The sequence below is a fragment of the Xyrauchen texanus genome, chromosome 38, assembly GCF_025860055.1.
Source record: "Xyrauchen texanus isolate HMW12.3.18 chromosome 38, RBS_HiC_50CHRs, whole genome shotgun sequence".
In the NCBI taxonomy this organism is placed as follows: domain Eukaryota; kingdom Metazoa; phylum Chordata; class Actinopteri; order Cypriniformes; family Catostomidae; genus Xyrauchen; species Xyrauchen texanus.
In genome coordinates, this window is record NC_068313.1 from 17,723,446 (window position 1) to 17,739,759 (window position 16,314).

General features: G+C 35.7%; 1 protein-coding gene across 2 annotated transcripts in view; it reads right to left on the bottom strand.

The window, feature by feature from the left end:
• Window positions 1–8,822, bottom strand: part of LOC127631954 (endothelial cell-selective adhesion molecule-like) — a 57,048-nt gene extending 48,226 nt beyond the window's left edge. For both annotated transcript variants that reach the window (XM_052110377.1, XM_052110376.1), the window contains exon 1: window positions 8,467–8,822. In XM_052110377.1, coding sequence (XP_051966337.1) covers window positions 8,467–8,536 — 70 coding nt within the window. In that variant the 5' untranslated portion in view covers window positions 8,537–8,822. The remainder of the gene's footprint in view (window positions 1–8,466) is intronic.
• Window positions 8,823–16,314: the final 7,492 nt, after the last annotated feature.

A 16,314-nucleotide genomic window follows, 5' to 3' on the forward strand; every position in this document is an offset into this window, starting at 1 on the left:
AACCCTATGCTGGGCACAAAATTGGGGCTGTTGTCAGGTGTTGCGTTTAATGGATTACGTGTAAGAGATTATTATAAGAGTCACATTATTATATTCTGACTGGGTGTTTAGTATAATATAAAAAATATATATATTCTTAATAACATTTGTGTGAGTACCTGTGTATCTGCACCCATTGCTAAATGTATGAAGGATTCCAACTTTTTTTGGATAACATTTTATACTGGCTGTTATCCAGTGATAAATATGAACAGATTCATTGTTTAGTGACAGAATATGGAAATAGGGCTGCCGACTGGAGGTCCTCTCGTTTTGAGCACCATTTGACTCTTTATATTGTGTGATCAGATGACCATGACAAAATAATCTGGACGATCGCCCCTCATAACCTCACAACACAATACACAGCTTGGCTAGAATAGACTATTGTACAATGTATAAACTAACTGTAGCAACATGCCCTAAATTAATTACGACATGTTGTTACAATTCCCTTAAAAATGACAGACCTCACATGCAGAGGTTGACAGCCTGTGCTATCATTTCTGTCATGGGCTGGGTTTCTCGAAGCACTAAGTAGAACATTTGTAGCACTTAATTAGTACTTAATCTCTACATCACATTTCCAAAAAAGCATCGTTTTAAAAATTTTCAGATATTAAAGAAAGCTTTGTACCGCTCTTAAGTCCATTAAGTGCAACTTAAACATTTAAGAAATCGTATAAATATTGTTTGATCATTGGAAAGCAATTATACACTATTTCAGAGGATAAAAAAGTGTTGAAAAAAATCACATTGAAATCATTAGACAGTCTCCACAGTCTACGCATGCAACGTGATAGGTCAAAATTTATAAAACATAATATGTAGCCCTAATGTGACCATGCAGTTTAAAACGTAAATAAATAGGCCTAAATAATTGGTTATTTATGGTTAACAAAGGGGATTATAGTAAGAACGTGCAATGAGTGATTCCCTCTCGCTCTCATCCTACACCTCCTCCTCTTCCGTCCTCAAATAACAGGTTTAAATCGGCTCCAGTAGTCTATAGTCTGTTTACATGCAGTCACAAATGACATGTTGCATAATGGCATTAAGGCTGCAAGTACACAGTACCTAGAACTCTAAACAAATGATCTATTAATATTTAGATAGGTTGACGAGTAGTTCAATGTTAATGTCCGTCATTTGAATACTGTTGTGTGTGCATCTATTCAGTTTCCAGCAAAAAAAGAACTATAATCTATTCTTTAATTCAAGTCTGTAATGGTTAATAACTTTCAGGGCCTCTACAAGGTTACATACAATTTCCATGGCTGTCAGTGTTTCTGTATTGTTTTCATTTCGGGAAAACAAATACCTTGACATCTTGACAAAAGTTTAAACACCTTTGGATCCAGTGGCGGATTTAGGCATGGGCTACATGGGCAGCATCTTGCCAGGGACGGCACGGAGCGCTTGCCATGGGCAGCACAGACAATACTTAATTTACGCATTTCAATTTCACAGCAAAATTTCATTAAACTGAACTGAGAACTCTTTAACTGAATTAAAAGTTTTATTGATTTAATTTAGTTAAATATTGCTCAATTCAGTTTGATGAAATTGTGTTATGTTAAACACTGCAAAAAACTTTGCCAGTTACATTCGGCTGTAAAAGAAAATAATTGTACATTCGGACATTTGAATATGAAAAACATGACTTTTTCAGTGTGCCTGTGTGGCAGACATCGTCTCCTCGGCATCGCGATCCTCAGCCAGCAGCGAGGGCTCCAGGACAGCATCTTCCTCCTCCAATCAAGGGTTTCGGCACCACTGTGGTAGACAAGTCTCTTGTTCATTGGAAAGGAGGAAGTGGGATCAACCAAAAACATTGACACACACACAGAGGCTGCGTGCATCTCTCTCTCTCTCAAACCGGCATCTCCGGCTCCTCCTTAGATCTCTCCCACTGATTGGGGCTACTCAACGCCAGGCGTCCATCGCCACGGCCTGGCCACCCCCTCCTCCTCATCACAGCCTGATATCAACATACATCAGCATATAAGAAGCACCCCCATCTAAAGCATGGTTAATACATGTATTTCACTAGAATAACTGGGAATTCTAATCTTTGTGCTTAGATTAAATGTAAGTAAAATGTTGGCAGAAAGGGTGTTTTTTTGCGCTTTCTTTTTTGCTCTTGTACTTTTTGTGCTTTATTATAATTCACTAACCCACCGACGTACAGTATATTATAATTATACAGTAGAACATTTATTTATGTTATTATGCACTATTATAACACCCATTCCTCCTCAATTTTGGCATCTAGCAGGTAAGAAGACCTTTTTCCAGCAGCAGATGTGGGAGGCATTTAGTGCATGGAGCTATTCTTTCTAGGTCAGAAAAAGCAAGAAACAGCATTGTACATTTTAAATGTTCATTTAAAGCAATCAAACTATAGCCTAGATTAATTATTCAGAAATGTGTTGGGACGCAACACATTTACCCTACTGTAAGCGTGTTGGGACGTGGAACACAACTTGTGAAATAAGGACTTGTCACCCGATCTCCATAAATAAAAGTACAAACAATATTAATTTCTGCAAGCCGGAGATTGCCGATAACGTGTGCTGTGTAGACGCCTGAGCCTGGTTGAAATTTTTGTAAATGTATTTTTAAATGTAACAAATGTAATATTGTGGGCAGATATTAACTTGTGGTGACTTCACAATCTGTAATAATGATGTTCACGGACAGCCTATCAGGCATCTGGGACATGATCAATGATGATCAATCCACAATTTGTTTCAAGACGGCAAAGCTTATTAATTCTCCGAATGTTTTCCACTTTTAATAACCAAGTCTGCAGGGACCACACAATGGCTCTTAGTTGTGAAACATGAGCAGAACGAATTTCTGTGTAAGATGTTCATGAAGTCATTCTTGTGTAAATTCCAGCTTTTTGAAGGTTTTTGTACTTTACAAATCATATTATATTTATTAATACGACACGAATGCACATGTATTACAAAATAATTCAATGTTATTAAATATGAAAATAATACATATTAGGCTATACTAAACTCCCAGTAAGCATATAATAATATGGATTGCGATCTCTTACGCATCGTCCATTAGACACAACACCTCGCTACAGCACCAATTTTGTGCCCAGTAACAAGTTTCTATTGCACACGGCATGTGTAGTTTACAGTGAGTTGTGGTTAGGGACAATACTTCATTACAATTTACCCAAATATGTAGTCCCCCATCTAATATTCAAACCATGAACTAATTTCTTAAACAATGAAAAAAAAAAGAAAGAAAATCGAGTTGAATTCTCATTTTTCCGTTTCTTTTCGAGAGAGAGAGAGACAGAGAGAGAGACATTTTTCCCACATGGTCTGTTTCCCTCCATATTTACTACTTGCGCTAAAAGTGTATTCATGGGAAAACCTAAGTCTCATTAATATTTATAAAATCTATTATCATAGCAATATGAGCTATTCTTACCTGTTAAAATTGTAATTCTAAATATCTCTAAGTATTTTTACTAGTTAAAATCGTATTTAAGATATCAGTAATTCTGTTTTCACTAGTTGCAAAGGCCATTTTTGATATCAACGCAATAATTGTTACTAGTGGAACTCCCTTTACCAATTCCATTAATTAAACTGTTACTAGTACAAATATCAATTCCACATATCAACAATTGAATTACAACTATAGTGAAAATGAACATTAACATAGTCACTTGTGAAAACTTTTCAATTATCGCCATTGGCCAATAAATGTTCCTGTTTAGACGTTTTTTTTCTTGAGGGTGCCGAAAATATCCTGCTTGCATGTGAAGTGATTGAGACGTGTACATGACCAGTAACGGTTCATTTTGTTGTTACGTGCATTGTGTTACTACAATAATAGACCCGTTTGCAACACAGCCTAATTTATACGTTCCGCATATCAGAGCTGGAGGGGACTTCCTATCTACATTCTTCCTATCTACATTTTACTAGTGGAAATTACATTTTTGATATCAAGAATGTGAATTCCGCGAGTGATGACATCATTCAAGACATCATCAAGACATAACATTTTTACTAGTGCAAATGTAATTACTGATAGCAAGAATTGGCATTTCCAATGGTGAAAATGGAAATGTTGATATAAAGAAATAATATCCTGTGAATTAATAAATGTCAATTTGGCTTGCCATACGGCCTTTACACTCTTCACTGCATTACTTCCAGCAGGTGGCAGAGAGAGGGGGAGGGCAGCAGGGCTGCAGGTGTGATGAGGCATCATCATCTTCTCAAGCTTTAATGAGAGCTGGATCTCTCTTGTCTCAGAATTGTCATGATATTATATTGGCACATGAATGAGCTTAACTCTAATGGTTTTCAGTATGAACAATTGCAATCGAGTTAATAAGGATTGCAAAGAGATGTGGACTGAAAGAGATCTTACAGTACCGTTTTTCAAGAAACACTTGGCTATAAGCAAAAACCCATGCGCATAGCTAATTCACAGTGACTTCATTATCTGTAATGGTACACATGAAAAGATTGATTCCAACAATAGACCGGTGGCAGGGTTAATTAATTGACACAAAGATTTCTTGCCAGTATTGAATGTTCTTTGCTGTGCAGGGGGCAAACATAATTGCCTCTGGTAGGTGAGCATTTCCATTTCTAATGATCACTGTTGTGAAGGCCGAGTGACCCGCACTCAATTACAGGCATCGATTATCCACCTCCTGCTTTTCACAGGGGATGAAACAGTTTAAAATCATAAAATTCACTACAGGTGCACTGTAAAAAAAGATCCTGTTAAATTTAGAGTGAAAAACTGGTAGCTGTGGTTGCCAGAAATTCAAGGTACAAAATACGGTAACCACATTTTAGGCTTTACAGGATGTAATTTTGATGCCTGTATATTTTACGGTGCATTACCGTCATATATATAATTAAATAATAAACTTGATATATTAACCTTCTGAAACTCTAAGAGCCGGCTCGTGTATGTGAATGTTGGGAACCAGCTCGCATATCAGAAGAGCCGAATCTATTTATAATTTTAATTTTTTTTTAAAATTAAGATATGAATAATTAAAAGATTTAAATGAATAGAGTTACCTAATTCAAAGAACGAAAAAATAAATAAAATTATATATGCCTGAATGCTCAAGCGTACACACATTCGTTCTGACTGTCTGCTCAAACTAACAGCCTCACCTGTTGTTCCTGTCAATCAGACACTCAATGAACCAGAGATGCATGAGGGAGGGCGGAGCAGAGCCAACTCACTCACAGACACGTGGCTGTGTCTCGTTTGGAAGGATTGATTTTTTTAAATGTATTTATTTTTATACTGGGAATGCAAAAATGGTTAACAATTGTATAAATATAAGTGCATATACCTAAAAGGCATTGACAATAGATTACAAAATTATTAAAATGAAACGAGACGTATGCTGCCGACAAATGCAACCTCCAGAGGACACATCCTTCCAGATGACACACAGTCTCACACACACTTATCAGCCGAGGAGAGAGAGCAGCCAAGGAGAGAGAGAGAGAGAGAGAGAGAGAGGAAGGATAACTGTGAAAACAACAGATGGAAAGTGGAAAATGAGTCGGAAGCACAGTAGCATTTGGAAGTATTTTAATAATGTAGACAATGTTAGATCACAGTGTAGAATTTGCCAAACAAAATCTCATATAAAGCCGGTTCTTTGCACAACCTACACTGGCATATGCAAACTGTTTGACTTGATAAAATATAAAAAATACAATTTTTAAAGAGCCATTTGGGAGCAAAAAGTGCCTGCTTTTTTGTTGAGCTGAGCCAAATGTGCCGGCTCACTGTGAAGAGTCAGAATGCCGATAACTAGTAATTACAAAATGGCACATGATGACATGAACTTCATCAATAGAGGCCATTCCTGGAGCAATAACCAATAAACATGTAGAGACAGTTCTCAGTGTCACTCACACAAACACTTAACACCATCATGGTAACGTGTGAAATTAAAATAATGCAATAAACAATAAATAAACTAAAGTATAACACAGAACACCCCAATGTACATAACTGATATAAAAAATAAGATGAAACATAACTATTCCCATAAAATATAATGAAATGAACTGGGAATAACCAATAAATGTTTTTTTATTTTTTTCTCCCCTTTTTCGCCTCAAATTGGAATGATCAATTCCCAGTCCATACTAAGTCCTCATGGTGGCATAGTGACGCGTCACAATCCGGATAGCGGATGATGAATCTCAGTTGCCTCTGTGTCTGAGATCCACGCATCTTATCACGTGGCTTGTTGAGTGCGTTACCGTGGAGACATAGCGCATGTGGAAGCTTCACGCAATCCACCGCGGTATCACCATGTGCCCCACCAATAGCGAATCACATTTTAACGAACACAAGGAGGTTACCCCATGTGAACATACCCTCCCTAGTAACCAGGCCAATTTGGTTGCTCAGTACACCTGAATCACTCAGTACAACCTGGATTCGAACTAATGAACTCCAGGGGTGGTAGTCAACCTCTTTTCTCGCTACCCAGGCCCCTTTACTGTAATTTTAACAATAATTTACCGTACATGTACTCTCTTAGCATAATATACATTTTTTTGACAAACTTTTACCATAAAACTAAATGTATTGTCTTTTTAAATATATTAAATAATGCTACCATACATTTTAAGGTAGCTACCCATTAACCAATTCACGATTTTTTTTACTGTAGTATTTTTACAGTCTTTTACCGTTAAAAATAAAAGTTTTACAGTGTGGTTTTGTGCTTAGAGGATCCAAATACTTTAACAAAAACACAATTAAATAATTGGTAAAGATGAGAAAATCTGTGAGATTTTTTTTTTTCACTTATTTCAAACTACCTGTTTAGATAATGAAGTTTCAAATAGCTTTGTGCCTTGTAGCCTTATAGTTTATGATCTAAACTATTTAAGCAAAAGTTGTAGGAGATAGACCACTGACCACTCCTGAGCTCTTGACCAAGAACAATAAGCTTGTGTTCCTTCAAATAGTGAATATGAAGTTTTTATTATTATAATTTACTATATTATTTTTATATGTATATCATTGGCTTTTACACCATGCACTAATAAGATACATTTCATCCTTAAGTTTAAATCAGTGTCTTTCAATAATAAAACCTAGATTTCAATAAAAAAAAAAATGTGTGATGTAGTCATGTGTAAAGCAGCATACAGTATACAGGTGGTGTTAGATGTTTTGCAATATTCCTTTCAGGGTCACTCAAAATAACAAAATAATTGTAAGCTGCAGCAATGACATGTGTCCACTACATGAAGCTTTCTCCATACAATGCTATAATGGTTATTATAACATGCATCCCTGGAGGTACACAACAGCACCACATCAGCAAATTGCCATGTTTGAAACACAGTCCAAAACCCTGACAAAGCAACCAGTACCAGTTTAATATGATTCACTATTGCATGTACGTGCAATTTATTATATTAAACCTTAACCAGTTTGTACTATATTAGACTGGACAAGACCATTAACAATGTACAGTATGTACAAGATCCCTATCATTAATAATGTTTTATATAAAGTTTCATATTGTTAACTTCTATATAATGTGTTGGACACTTATACATTTCTATGTTAATTACAGTGTCATCTGAATCTAATTCTATTATGTATATACAATAGAGATACTTGCTTAATACAAAAGGCATTGAACGACACATTTGAAGACTTCGCATTTAGTGTGTGTGGTCCTGTATGACACCATGTTGTAATATTAGACCATCAAAATGGACATAATACAGTCACAGAGGGAATGTTTCACAATCCCTAATTAGGGATGCTCCTCTGAATGGGACATAAATATAACTTTCAGGCTCAAAAGGAAACACTGCAGCACAATGACACAGTTTAATCTTGACAGCATGGACTGAAAGTGAATGTGTACCTTGTCCTTGCTGGTAAAAAAATGCCAGGGCAATTCATCGGATTACAAACTCTGATTTGAGAATTGCTACAGATTAATGGTCATATCACAGAGCCTTAAATCAATGCCACTCCTTTCAGGCCTTGCATAAACATGGATCTTGTGTGTCAACAAAATTGGTTAATAGTTACTGTATTACTGTATATATAATATATACTCGACCATTTTGTTGAGTTCTACAGGTGTTCTTATTTAATTGTGTGCCTCTCCACTAACTTCTTTGAAATTCTAATCCTAACCGAATCTACAATTATATTATTCGATGAGATGAATGCATCATGAGAAATAAGCAAAATCTGGAACGAATTTTTTTTTGAGACTTCACATGTGATAAAGTCCCTCCAAACTCTCACTTTGAGTTGACACAACCAAGCATTAAATAGGGAAGTAAGAGTTGGCTATTTTAAAGAGGCTAGAGTATTTAATTTGTATAGCCTACAGTAAGCTGATATGTCTCTTACCTGGAAAGACCAACAGTAAGGTAAGAAACAGAAATATTCCAGATCTCCAGTACATCAGCATCTTCTCCATCGCCCCACGTGAAGCGCCCGCTCGCGAGACACCTCATACAGCATGTAGTGAGTCACTCTCGCGCTATCTTTTAGTTTCCTTTTTTTTTTTTTTTTTTTTAATTAAATACCAAAAAAGTCAGTTTCGCTCGATCTCGACAGATGAACCACTATCCAATTTGTACATAAATTCCATTCCCTCCTCTTCTCTCATCCGCGGAGCTGAAGGAATTTGGAAAAGCGATAATTAAAGTCAATGGCCTTCAAACTTTATAAACAAAATCTCAACGGACCGTTCTTCGAGTACTTTCTCTCATACACTGAAGTTTTCGCTTTTCACTGAAGGCGAATCAACGCGCGTCTAGATGTGTCCGTGAAGCCACGCCTCTTTCTGCCTACAGGTGTTCACGTGCGCTCCTCCATCGTCACCTCTTTAATCCTCAGTAATTAGTAAATTGATGTGAAAACTATACTTGAACCTTGCGAATGCGAATAGTTTAAAATCGTTCTAATATGAGTTGTAACAAATTGTATTACATTGTGATAAAAATATATATATATATTTCTGTGATTGGGTTTATGCCCAAGAGGAGTAATTTTACATCAAACTGAGTTGATGTGTCCAATTACTGTCTCTCGCCGTAGCACATACAGTGTTGTGACATGACTGAATCTGTAATATTAGGCTAATCAGTATGGGAGAAAGCATAGGCTACACTGACCCTGAGCAAAGCTCATCTTTCTGACTGGCCGGTTGCCATAGAAACGCATAAGAAGTTCATGCATTGGGGCCACTCAATAATTGGGGACTGGTGAGCTCAGGTCTTTGATTGTCTGAGATTAGTTTATAACTTGAACTTCTGGTACAAAGTGCCTGGCACAAAGACTGCGATTATAAGAATAGTTAATCCAAAAATGAAAATTCTCTCATCATTTACTCACCCTCATGCCATCCCAGATGTGTACGACTTTCATTCATCTTCTGAACTCAAATGAAGATTGTAAGAAGAATAGCTCAGCTGTGTTGGTCAATTCAATGCAAGTGAAAGGTGTCCAAAAGACACATAAATGCAGCAAAGTAATCCATACTCCATGTCTTCAGAAACGATATGATAGGTGTGGGTGATAAAGTAAATTTTTACTATAAATCTCCACCTTTGACCAGCCCCAACCTGAAGGTGGTGATACATATAAAGAAAACAAATTGTCAAAAAGCAAACGAAGCAGAATGTGGAAGTGAAAGTGGAGATTTATAGTAAAAAGGACTTAAAAATTCTCTGTTTCTCAGGCACACCTATCATATCGCTTCAAAAACTATTATTAAGACTATTAAGATTATGGATTAAATTTACGATGAATTTATATGATTTTTGGAGCTTCAAAGTTTTAGTCACCATTAATTTGTGTTGTATTCAGAGCTAAAATATTCTTCTAAAAATCTTAGGGTGAGTAAATGATGTGAGAATTTTCAATTTTGGGTGAACTATCCCTTTAAGGAACAATACCCATATATCAAGTTGTTAAATGTTAAATAAACCTACTGAAAAAAATGTTGTACGATGAAAGCTATGCAATACAGTACATTTTATAAAAGGCGTTCAAATTATTCTGAATACACCTGGGTTCATAAGTGAGACTCACCATGTAATATTAATGATTTTAAAAATTATTTTGTGTTTCAGATCCATTGAGTTGTGATCACACCTCCATAGATTATGTCAAAATCAAACTTCTTCAACACTTTCAAACATGATCTGGGGTCTAAAACTTTGAATATCTGATCTTATACTGTATGCATATAAACATAGCTGCTTGGCATCTGTGTAGCAATGAGACAATCGAAGAACCATGCAAGAGAAATAGCAAATCAAACTAAACAGACTATACAGCTGAAGTTATGCTTACGTTCAGAGAATTTGCATGGCACTATAATAACATAGATAATACTGTATGGCTGTCACCACAGCTGCTTCACTGAGATGAGCTAAATTTTGCAGATTTTATGGTTGTTGACTGACGAGGTAGTGACAATATACCAAAAGATTTGACAGGCTGTCATATGCTGTGCATGCAACAAAGAGCAAGATGGCACAGCCAGTACGTAGTGTGTGTGTGTGCCAAACTTGTTTAAGAATTTTTTTTAAATACAATATTGCAGCACAAGTGAACATTTTCTTCACTTTAGACTTATTTTGATAATATCTAGATGAATTGTGAGGTCAGGGTTGGGGCCACTGATGCGCTTGGGAGCAGCTGAGGCAACATTGTGCATTATTGTATTATTTTATATTATACAATTTAAAGCAGTAATGTGTATCTTCTTCTTGCTCTGTCTGGGGGTTGGTCTTTTCTTTAAGCAGTGAAGTTCTGTGGTTTCCAGACATACCGGGGGAGTTAAATTAATACACAGTCATATAGATCACTTCAGTTGAAGCCTCATCACATGTTACATAAGATTTCTCCAAGGTATGTGGCTCTGTGGTCTAATCTATGAGTCTTCTCTGCCACCAAGTGGACTAGGCAGCATTCATCTTTTCTGCACTCACCCAGAGCTAGTTGCTATCAATAGAGTCTGGCCAGGGGCAGACTGGGACTAAAAAGTGTTCCTGGACTTCTGGCCCAGAGCGGCCCACCAAACCCAGCCCGTAACACACCATACCATAACACACCAGCTCATTGGTTTCATTTTCCGGCTCAACAAATGACATTTCTATTGACTGTTTGTCATGACAACGGGCCCCACCAGTGCAAACATTTTAATAACTTTAAAACATATAAAACTACTGTAAATGTGATGAGAGGATTTTTTTAGAGAAAGCACTAAAATAAGCACTTTATAGCTCAGAAAAATAACATTTTTCCCAACAAACAGATGTTAGATTAAAATGCACATGATTTAAGGTGCTGTGACAAGTCAACATAAAGATCTTAATCACCTTTCAAATTTTTTCTAGAAATGTAAAACCATTGTCTTAGTTAATATGATGTTATTGAAAACAACAAGTATGATAATAATATATTATATATGTCTATATAGCTATACAATATCATAAAATGTTGTTTAAAATAGTTGGATGAAGAAAGTGTCACACAGCAGGACGCTGATGATAATGCTTAAAATGTCATGTCAATTACTCACATAACTATGTGTAAATGTTTATTATTAAAAAAAAAAAAAAAACAAAAGCAAAGTTGGCCAGAGTATATGCAAATGTAAATATAAACAAATATAAATATATGTCAAACAAAATGAACATACCTCTTAAAGTATAGAACTTTGCAGATATTTTGCAGATTAATTGCTCATATTTTCACTCTATTTGAGTTTGTTGCATCTTTATATCTGCAGTGTTTGCAGATTATCCTCGAGGATAGGTGAAAAGCCCAATGCTTTGACAAGCACTGTTTCTGCTATCCTTTTAATAAAGTAAGCCTCAAGACTCTCTCTCTCTCTCTCTCTCTCTCTCTCTCTCTCTCTCTCTCTCTCTCTCTCTCTCTCTCTCTCTCTCTCTCTCTCTCTCTCTCTATATATATATATATAAAGTAATATATATACAAAAGTAATTTCACATTTTTAAGCATACACTTCAGATCAAAAGATTTTTTAAGGTCATGTGAAACATTTCAGTCAAGTGTTTCAAAACTTTTGACCAGTAGTGTACATTGTATTAAAGCTCTTAAATTTTAAGCCAAACATACACAGATTTACTGACCTTTAACCACTTCATGAAATAAAACAATCTGCTGGTATAAAACAATAGCTGCCAGTGGTATTACACAACCATTAATCCAGACCTTTTACTCACTTGACCCAGTGCAGTTCATGTATACACACAGTAGACATATGGGCTTGTGAGGCCTGAACAGAGACTGCGCATTGGAGATTGAGCCAGCATCCACATTGAACAATCTGTCTTAATCATTGATCATAAGGAAGATCAAGTGAGTGTAAAGGACATGCTATATGTGATGTGTGATTATGAGTTGTGAGATGTAAATTATAGAGAATGAAATAGCTAATATTAAAAAGACAGGAAGCAGCAAACCTATGGTATACACCTACTCCTAAACCTATTCCAATTAATTAAAAAAGAATATTAAAGTGATAGTTCACCCAAAAATGGAAATTCTCTCAACATTTTCTCACCCCCCATGCCATCCCAGATGTGCTTGACTTTCTGTCTTCTGCTGAGCACAAATTGTGATTTTAGAATGCAAGTCCCAAGAAGCACATACAGGCAGCAAAAAAGTGATCCATAAGACTCCAGTGGTTAAATCCATGTCTTCAGAAGCGATATGATAGGTATGGGTGAGGAACAGGTAAAAATGTAAGTCCTTTTATAAATTCTCCTCCCTGCCCAGTATGTGGTGATATGCACAGAGAATGTGGATCGCCAAAAACCCAAGAAGAAGAATGTGAAAGTGAAAGTGGAGATTTATAGTAAAAAAGGACTTAAATATTGATCTGTTGCTCACCCACACTTATCATATATATTTTGAAGGCATGGATTAAACCACTAGAATCACATTGATTACTTTTCTGCTGCCTTTATGAGCTTTTGGAGCTTTAAACTTTTGGCCACCATTCACTTGCATCATATGGACCTACAGGGCTGAGATATTCTTCAAAAAATCTTCAAATGAGTTCAGCAGATGTAAAAAAAAAAGTAATTCAGATCTGGGATGGTGAAGGTGAGTAAATAAATAGAGAATTTTCCTTTTGGGTGAACTGTTACTTTAATCCCTCCCTTAACAGTTTCTACTCCTCAATGGAAGGCTTTACAATAGATGTGGGAACAACATGAGTGCCACAATTTGCTCCCATTCAGACACAAGATCATCAGTGAGGTCCAGTTGTGCTTGATTTAAAATGTATTCCACTCCTGATTAAATTAATTTTTTTGTAACATTTTCTGTTAGATTACTCAAAATAAAAAACTTAATCTGAACACTTTTGAAGACATTAAAAGGAGTAGTGGTGCTTTCAAGCATCAAAAGGATTATAAAAGTATCACGAGTCATCCATCTTCTAAAGTATACAAAGGTTTTGTGTGAAGAACAGACCGAAATTTAAATCACTATTCTACAAGAATAATCTTATCATAAAGGCTTGGTTATATTTATAACCGCTGCAACTGGATCATTGCGATGGATCAGTCTGATTTGTGAACAAAACTTTCAGACTGGCGTTGTGAACCAGATCATTAAAAAGATCAGATTCAAAAGAATCGGAAGGACAATGTTACTTCTCTCATGAACGACAAGTAAATAATTACAAAGTAAATAATAAAAAATAATAATATTTTCAGTACTCCAAACTTAGATCTTCAGAAGATTTGAGGGTGCAAATGATGACATTATTTCATTTTTGGCATTATCTATTCCATACAGACATATTTACGTCAAGAGAGTTCTTCAGATTAGAAAATGTAGCCTGTATCTTTTGAGAGTCATAGCAGTTTAGTTGCTAGCAAACAAATTGAAATTTTCCATGACATCATATTTCCATGACATCAACACATTGCATTGTGGGTGGCTTTCTGTATCCAAATCTGTTTGCCATAAATCAGCGGGTTGCTCATCGTTGATAAAAGCTGCATGCTATTTTTTTTATGTGAGGGAGAATACATGTGTGGGGAAATACCTACATTGAATGTAGGATTCAATAAGGAAAAATGGGATTATTATTTCAGCTGAGTAAAAATTAAATGAAGCACATGACAGTAATTCAACTATTTTTAAGGTAACTGTAATCTGATTAAAAGTGTAACTAACTGAATATTAGTTAGCCAACTGATGTTTTGTACTCTAAATGTGTAATGCTGGTACATGTAGCCTATTCCGTCACTCCCCGGTGAAGTTAGGCACTGATGTTGTGTTGGCAATGCGACTTGATTTGCAGACTTCATTCCATTAATTCCAAAGGTGCTCAATAGGGTTCAGATCTTGGTTTTGTGCAGGCCTCTCAAGTTCTTCCAAAATGAGTAAATTAAATTATTATTATTATTTAGTTAGTTATTTTGCTGTGTTATCAGGGGAATAATGTGATACTCGAATAGAAAAGTGCCCTCCCCAAACTGTTAGAACAAATTTGATAGCACACAATTCTTTAGAATGTAATTGTATGGGATAAAGACAGTATTAATATACTGGATGCCCTTACAAAACTGACGGGAATAATTGTTCATTAGTAGGGGGTGTCCACATACTTTTTTGTCCAAAGTGTATCTCACAGTGGTAGTTTTTAATTTGCCTGTACTGTACTTTTCCAGCTGTGTCTTCTAAGTACTGAAGTGTCAAAGATGTATTTACTGTATATTGGAAACTGCAGCTTAATTAAGCAATTCAGTTAAGACAAACAATTAATCACTCCCCCACCATTTAAACATCTGTTATATTCCACATGGGTTTCATTCAATAGTATTTGATAAATCAATAAGTCAGCTGACTGCAGGGGACAATAGTGTTCATTGTTTATCGCCTCTTAGCCATTCAGACTCAACATAACTAACAAAAAGATGGTCAAAGGAACAATTAGGTGAACCTCAGCTGTGAGAACACCTCATCAATGGGACAATAGATGTTGACAGATAGCAATATACTCTGCCTTCATAAATATTCTTTGGTTCTAATTTTAATACCAGTTAATTACCATTTATTTCATTTTTGTTGCATATCAAATGCTTAATATAGAAATTGCCTGTTGCTAATTATAGTTTTATAGATTATTTGGTAATGTGTGTTAAACAGGTCTCACTCCACTGAATATTACTTAAGAGTAGGATTATTTAAGGAAATAATAAGTACATTTCTGTACAACCACATACCTTAACCCTTAGCTTAGGCATCATAAATGACCATTTCTGAAACTTGCTTCTTTAAAAAACATGGTTTCCTTTATCTCAGTGGCATGAGGTTTGGTGACTTTTCCTATCTATATATTTGCTATCAATACACATACGAAAAAATTGGGAACATTTAAAAAAATGTTTACTTTGTCAAATAAAATCAACAAATCAGCCACAGTGCAGAACACCCAATGAAGGGGTGATACTATAAGGCACATGCTCACAAATAATAATAATAATATTCTGTTTGCTATTACCAGGCAAATGTGTGGACCTCTGCAGCCATCTACTAGTGACGCTTTATTAGCCCAATCTGATAACCTTAAGCGCACGAGTTCTCTCTCCACTTTGAAAAGACGCCGGATTTCTGAAAACACTGGCAGGTGTGTTGGAGTTTGCGATGGGTTGACAGTCCTTCCTACTGTTCACATGAAACTTACCACAAGTTTTCAAATGTTTCACGCACATGGTCAAATGGTAGATTGGAGTAGGAAAATACATGTCTGCAGTGGGTGAGCAAATTTTCATGATTATAATGTGAATTCTTTTCACAAAATGAATCATAAAATACAATTACAGAGGGCAACAGGTGCATATCGTGGCCACGTGTCCTAAAGGTCAATGAAGCGACACTCATTTCTCTCCTGATCTATTAAATTAAAAGTACATGAAAATACAATACACACAAACCATTTACTTGAATAAACCTCTTCTGTGATGAACATTTTTCAACTGTTGAGCTTAAAGTCATATTGAAATTTTTCTGGGGCTTAAAGTAAAAAACGTGATGTGGTGTCCAGAGACATAAAAATCTCATTAAAATCTGAACTTCCTGAAAAAAGAAATGTTGGCTTGACTAATGCAGAATTATATTTTATTGTTATTTCTATAAAAAAATAAACAGTGAAACATTTGTTTTAAACTATGATTCATATTTTAAAATGCTATTGTC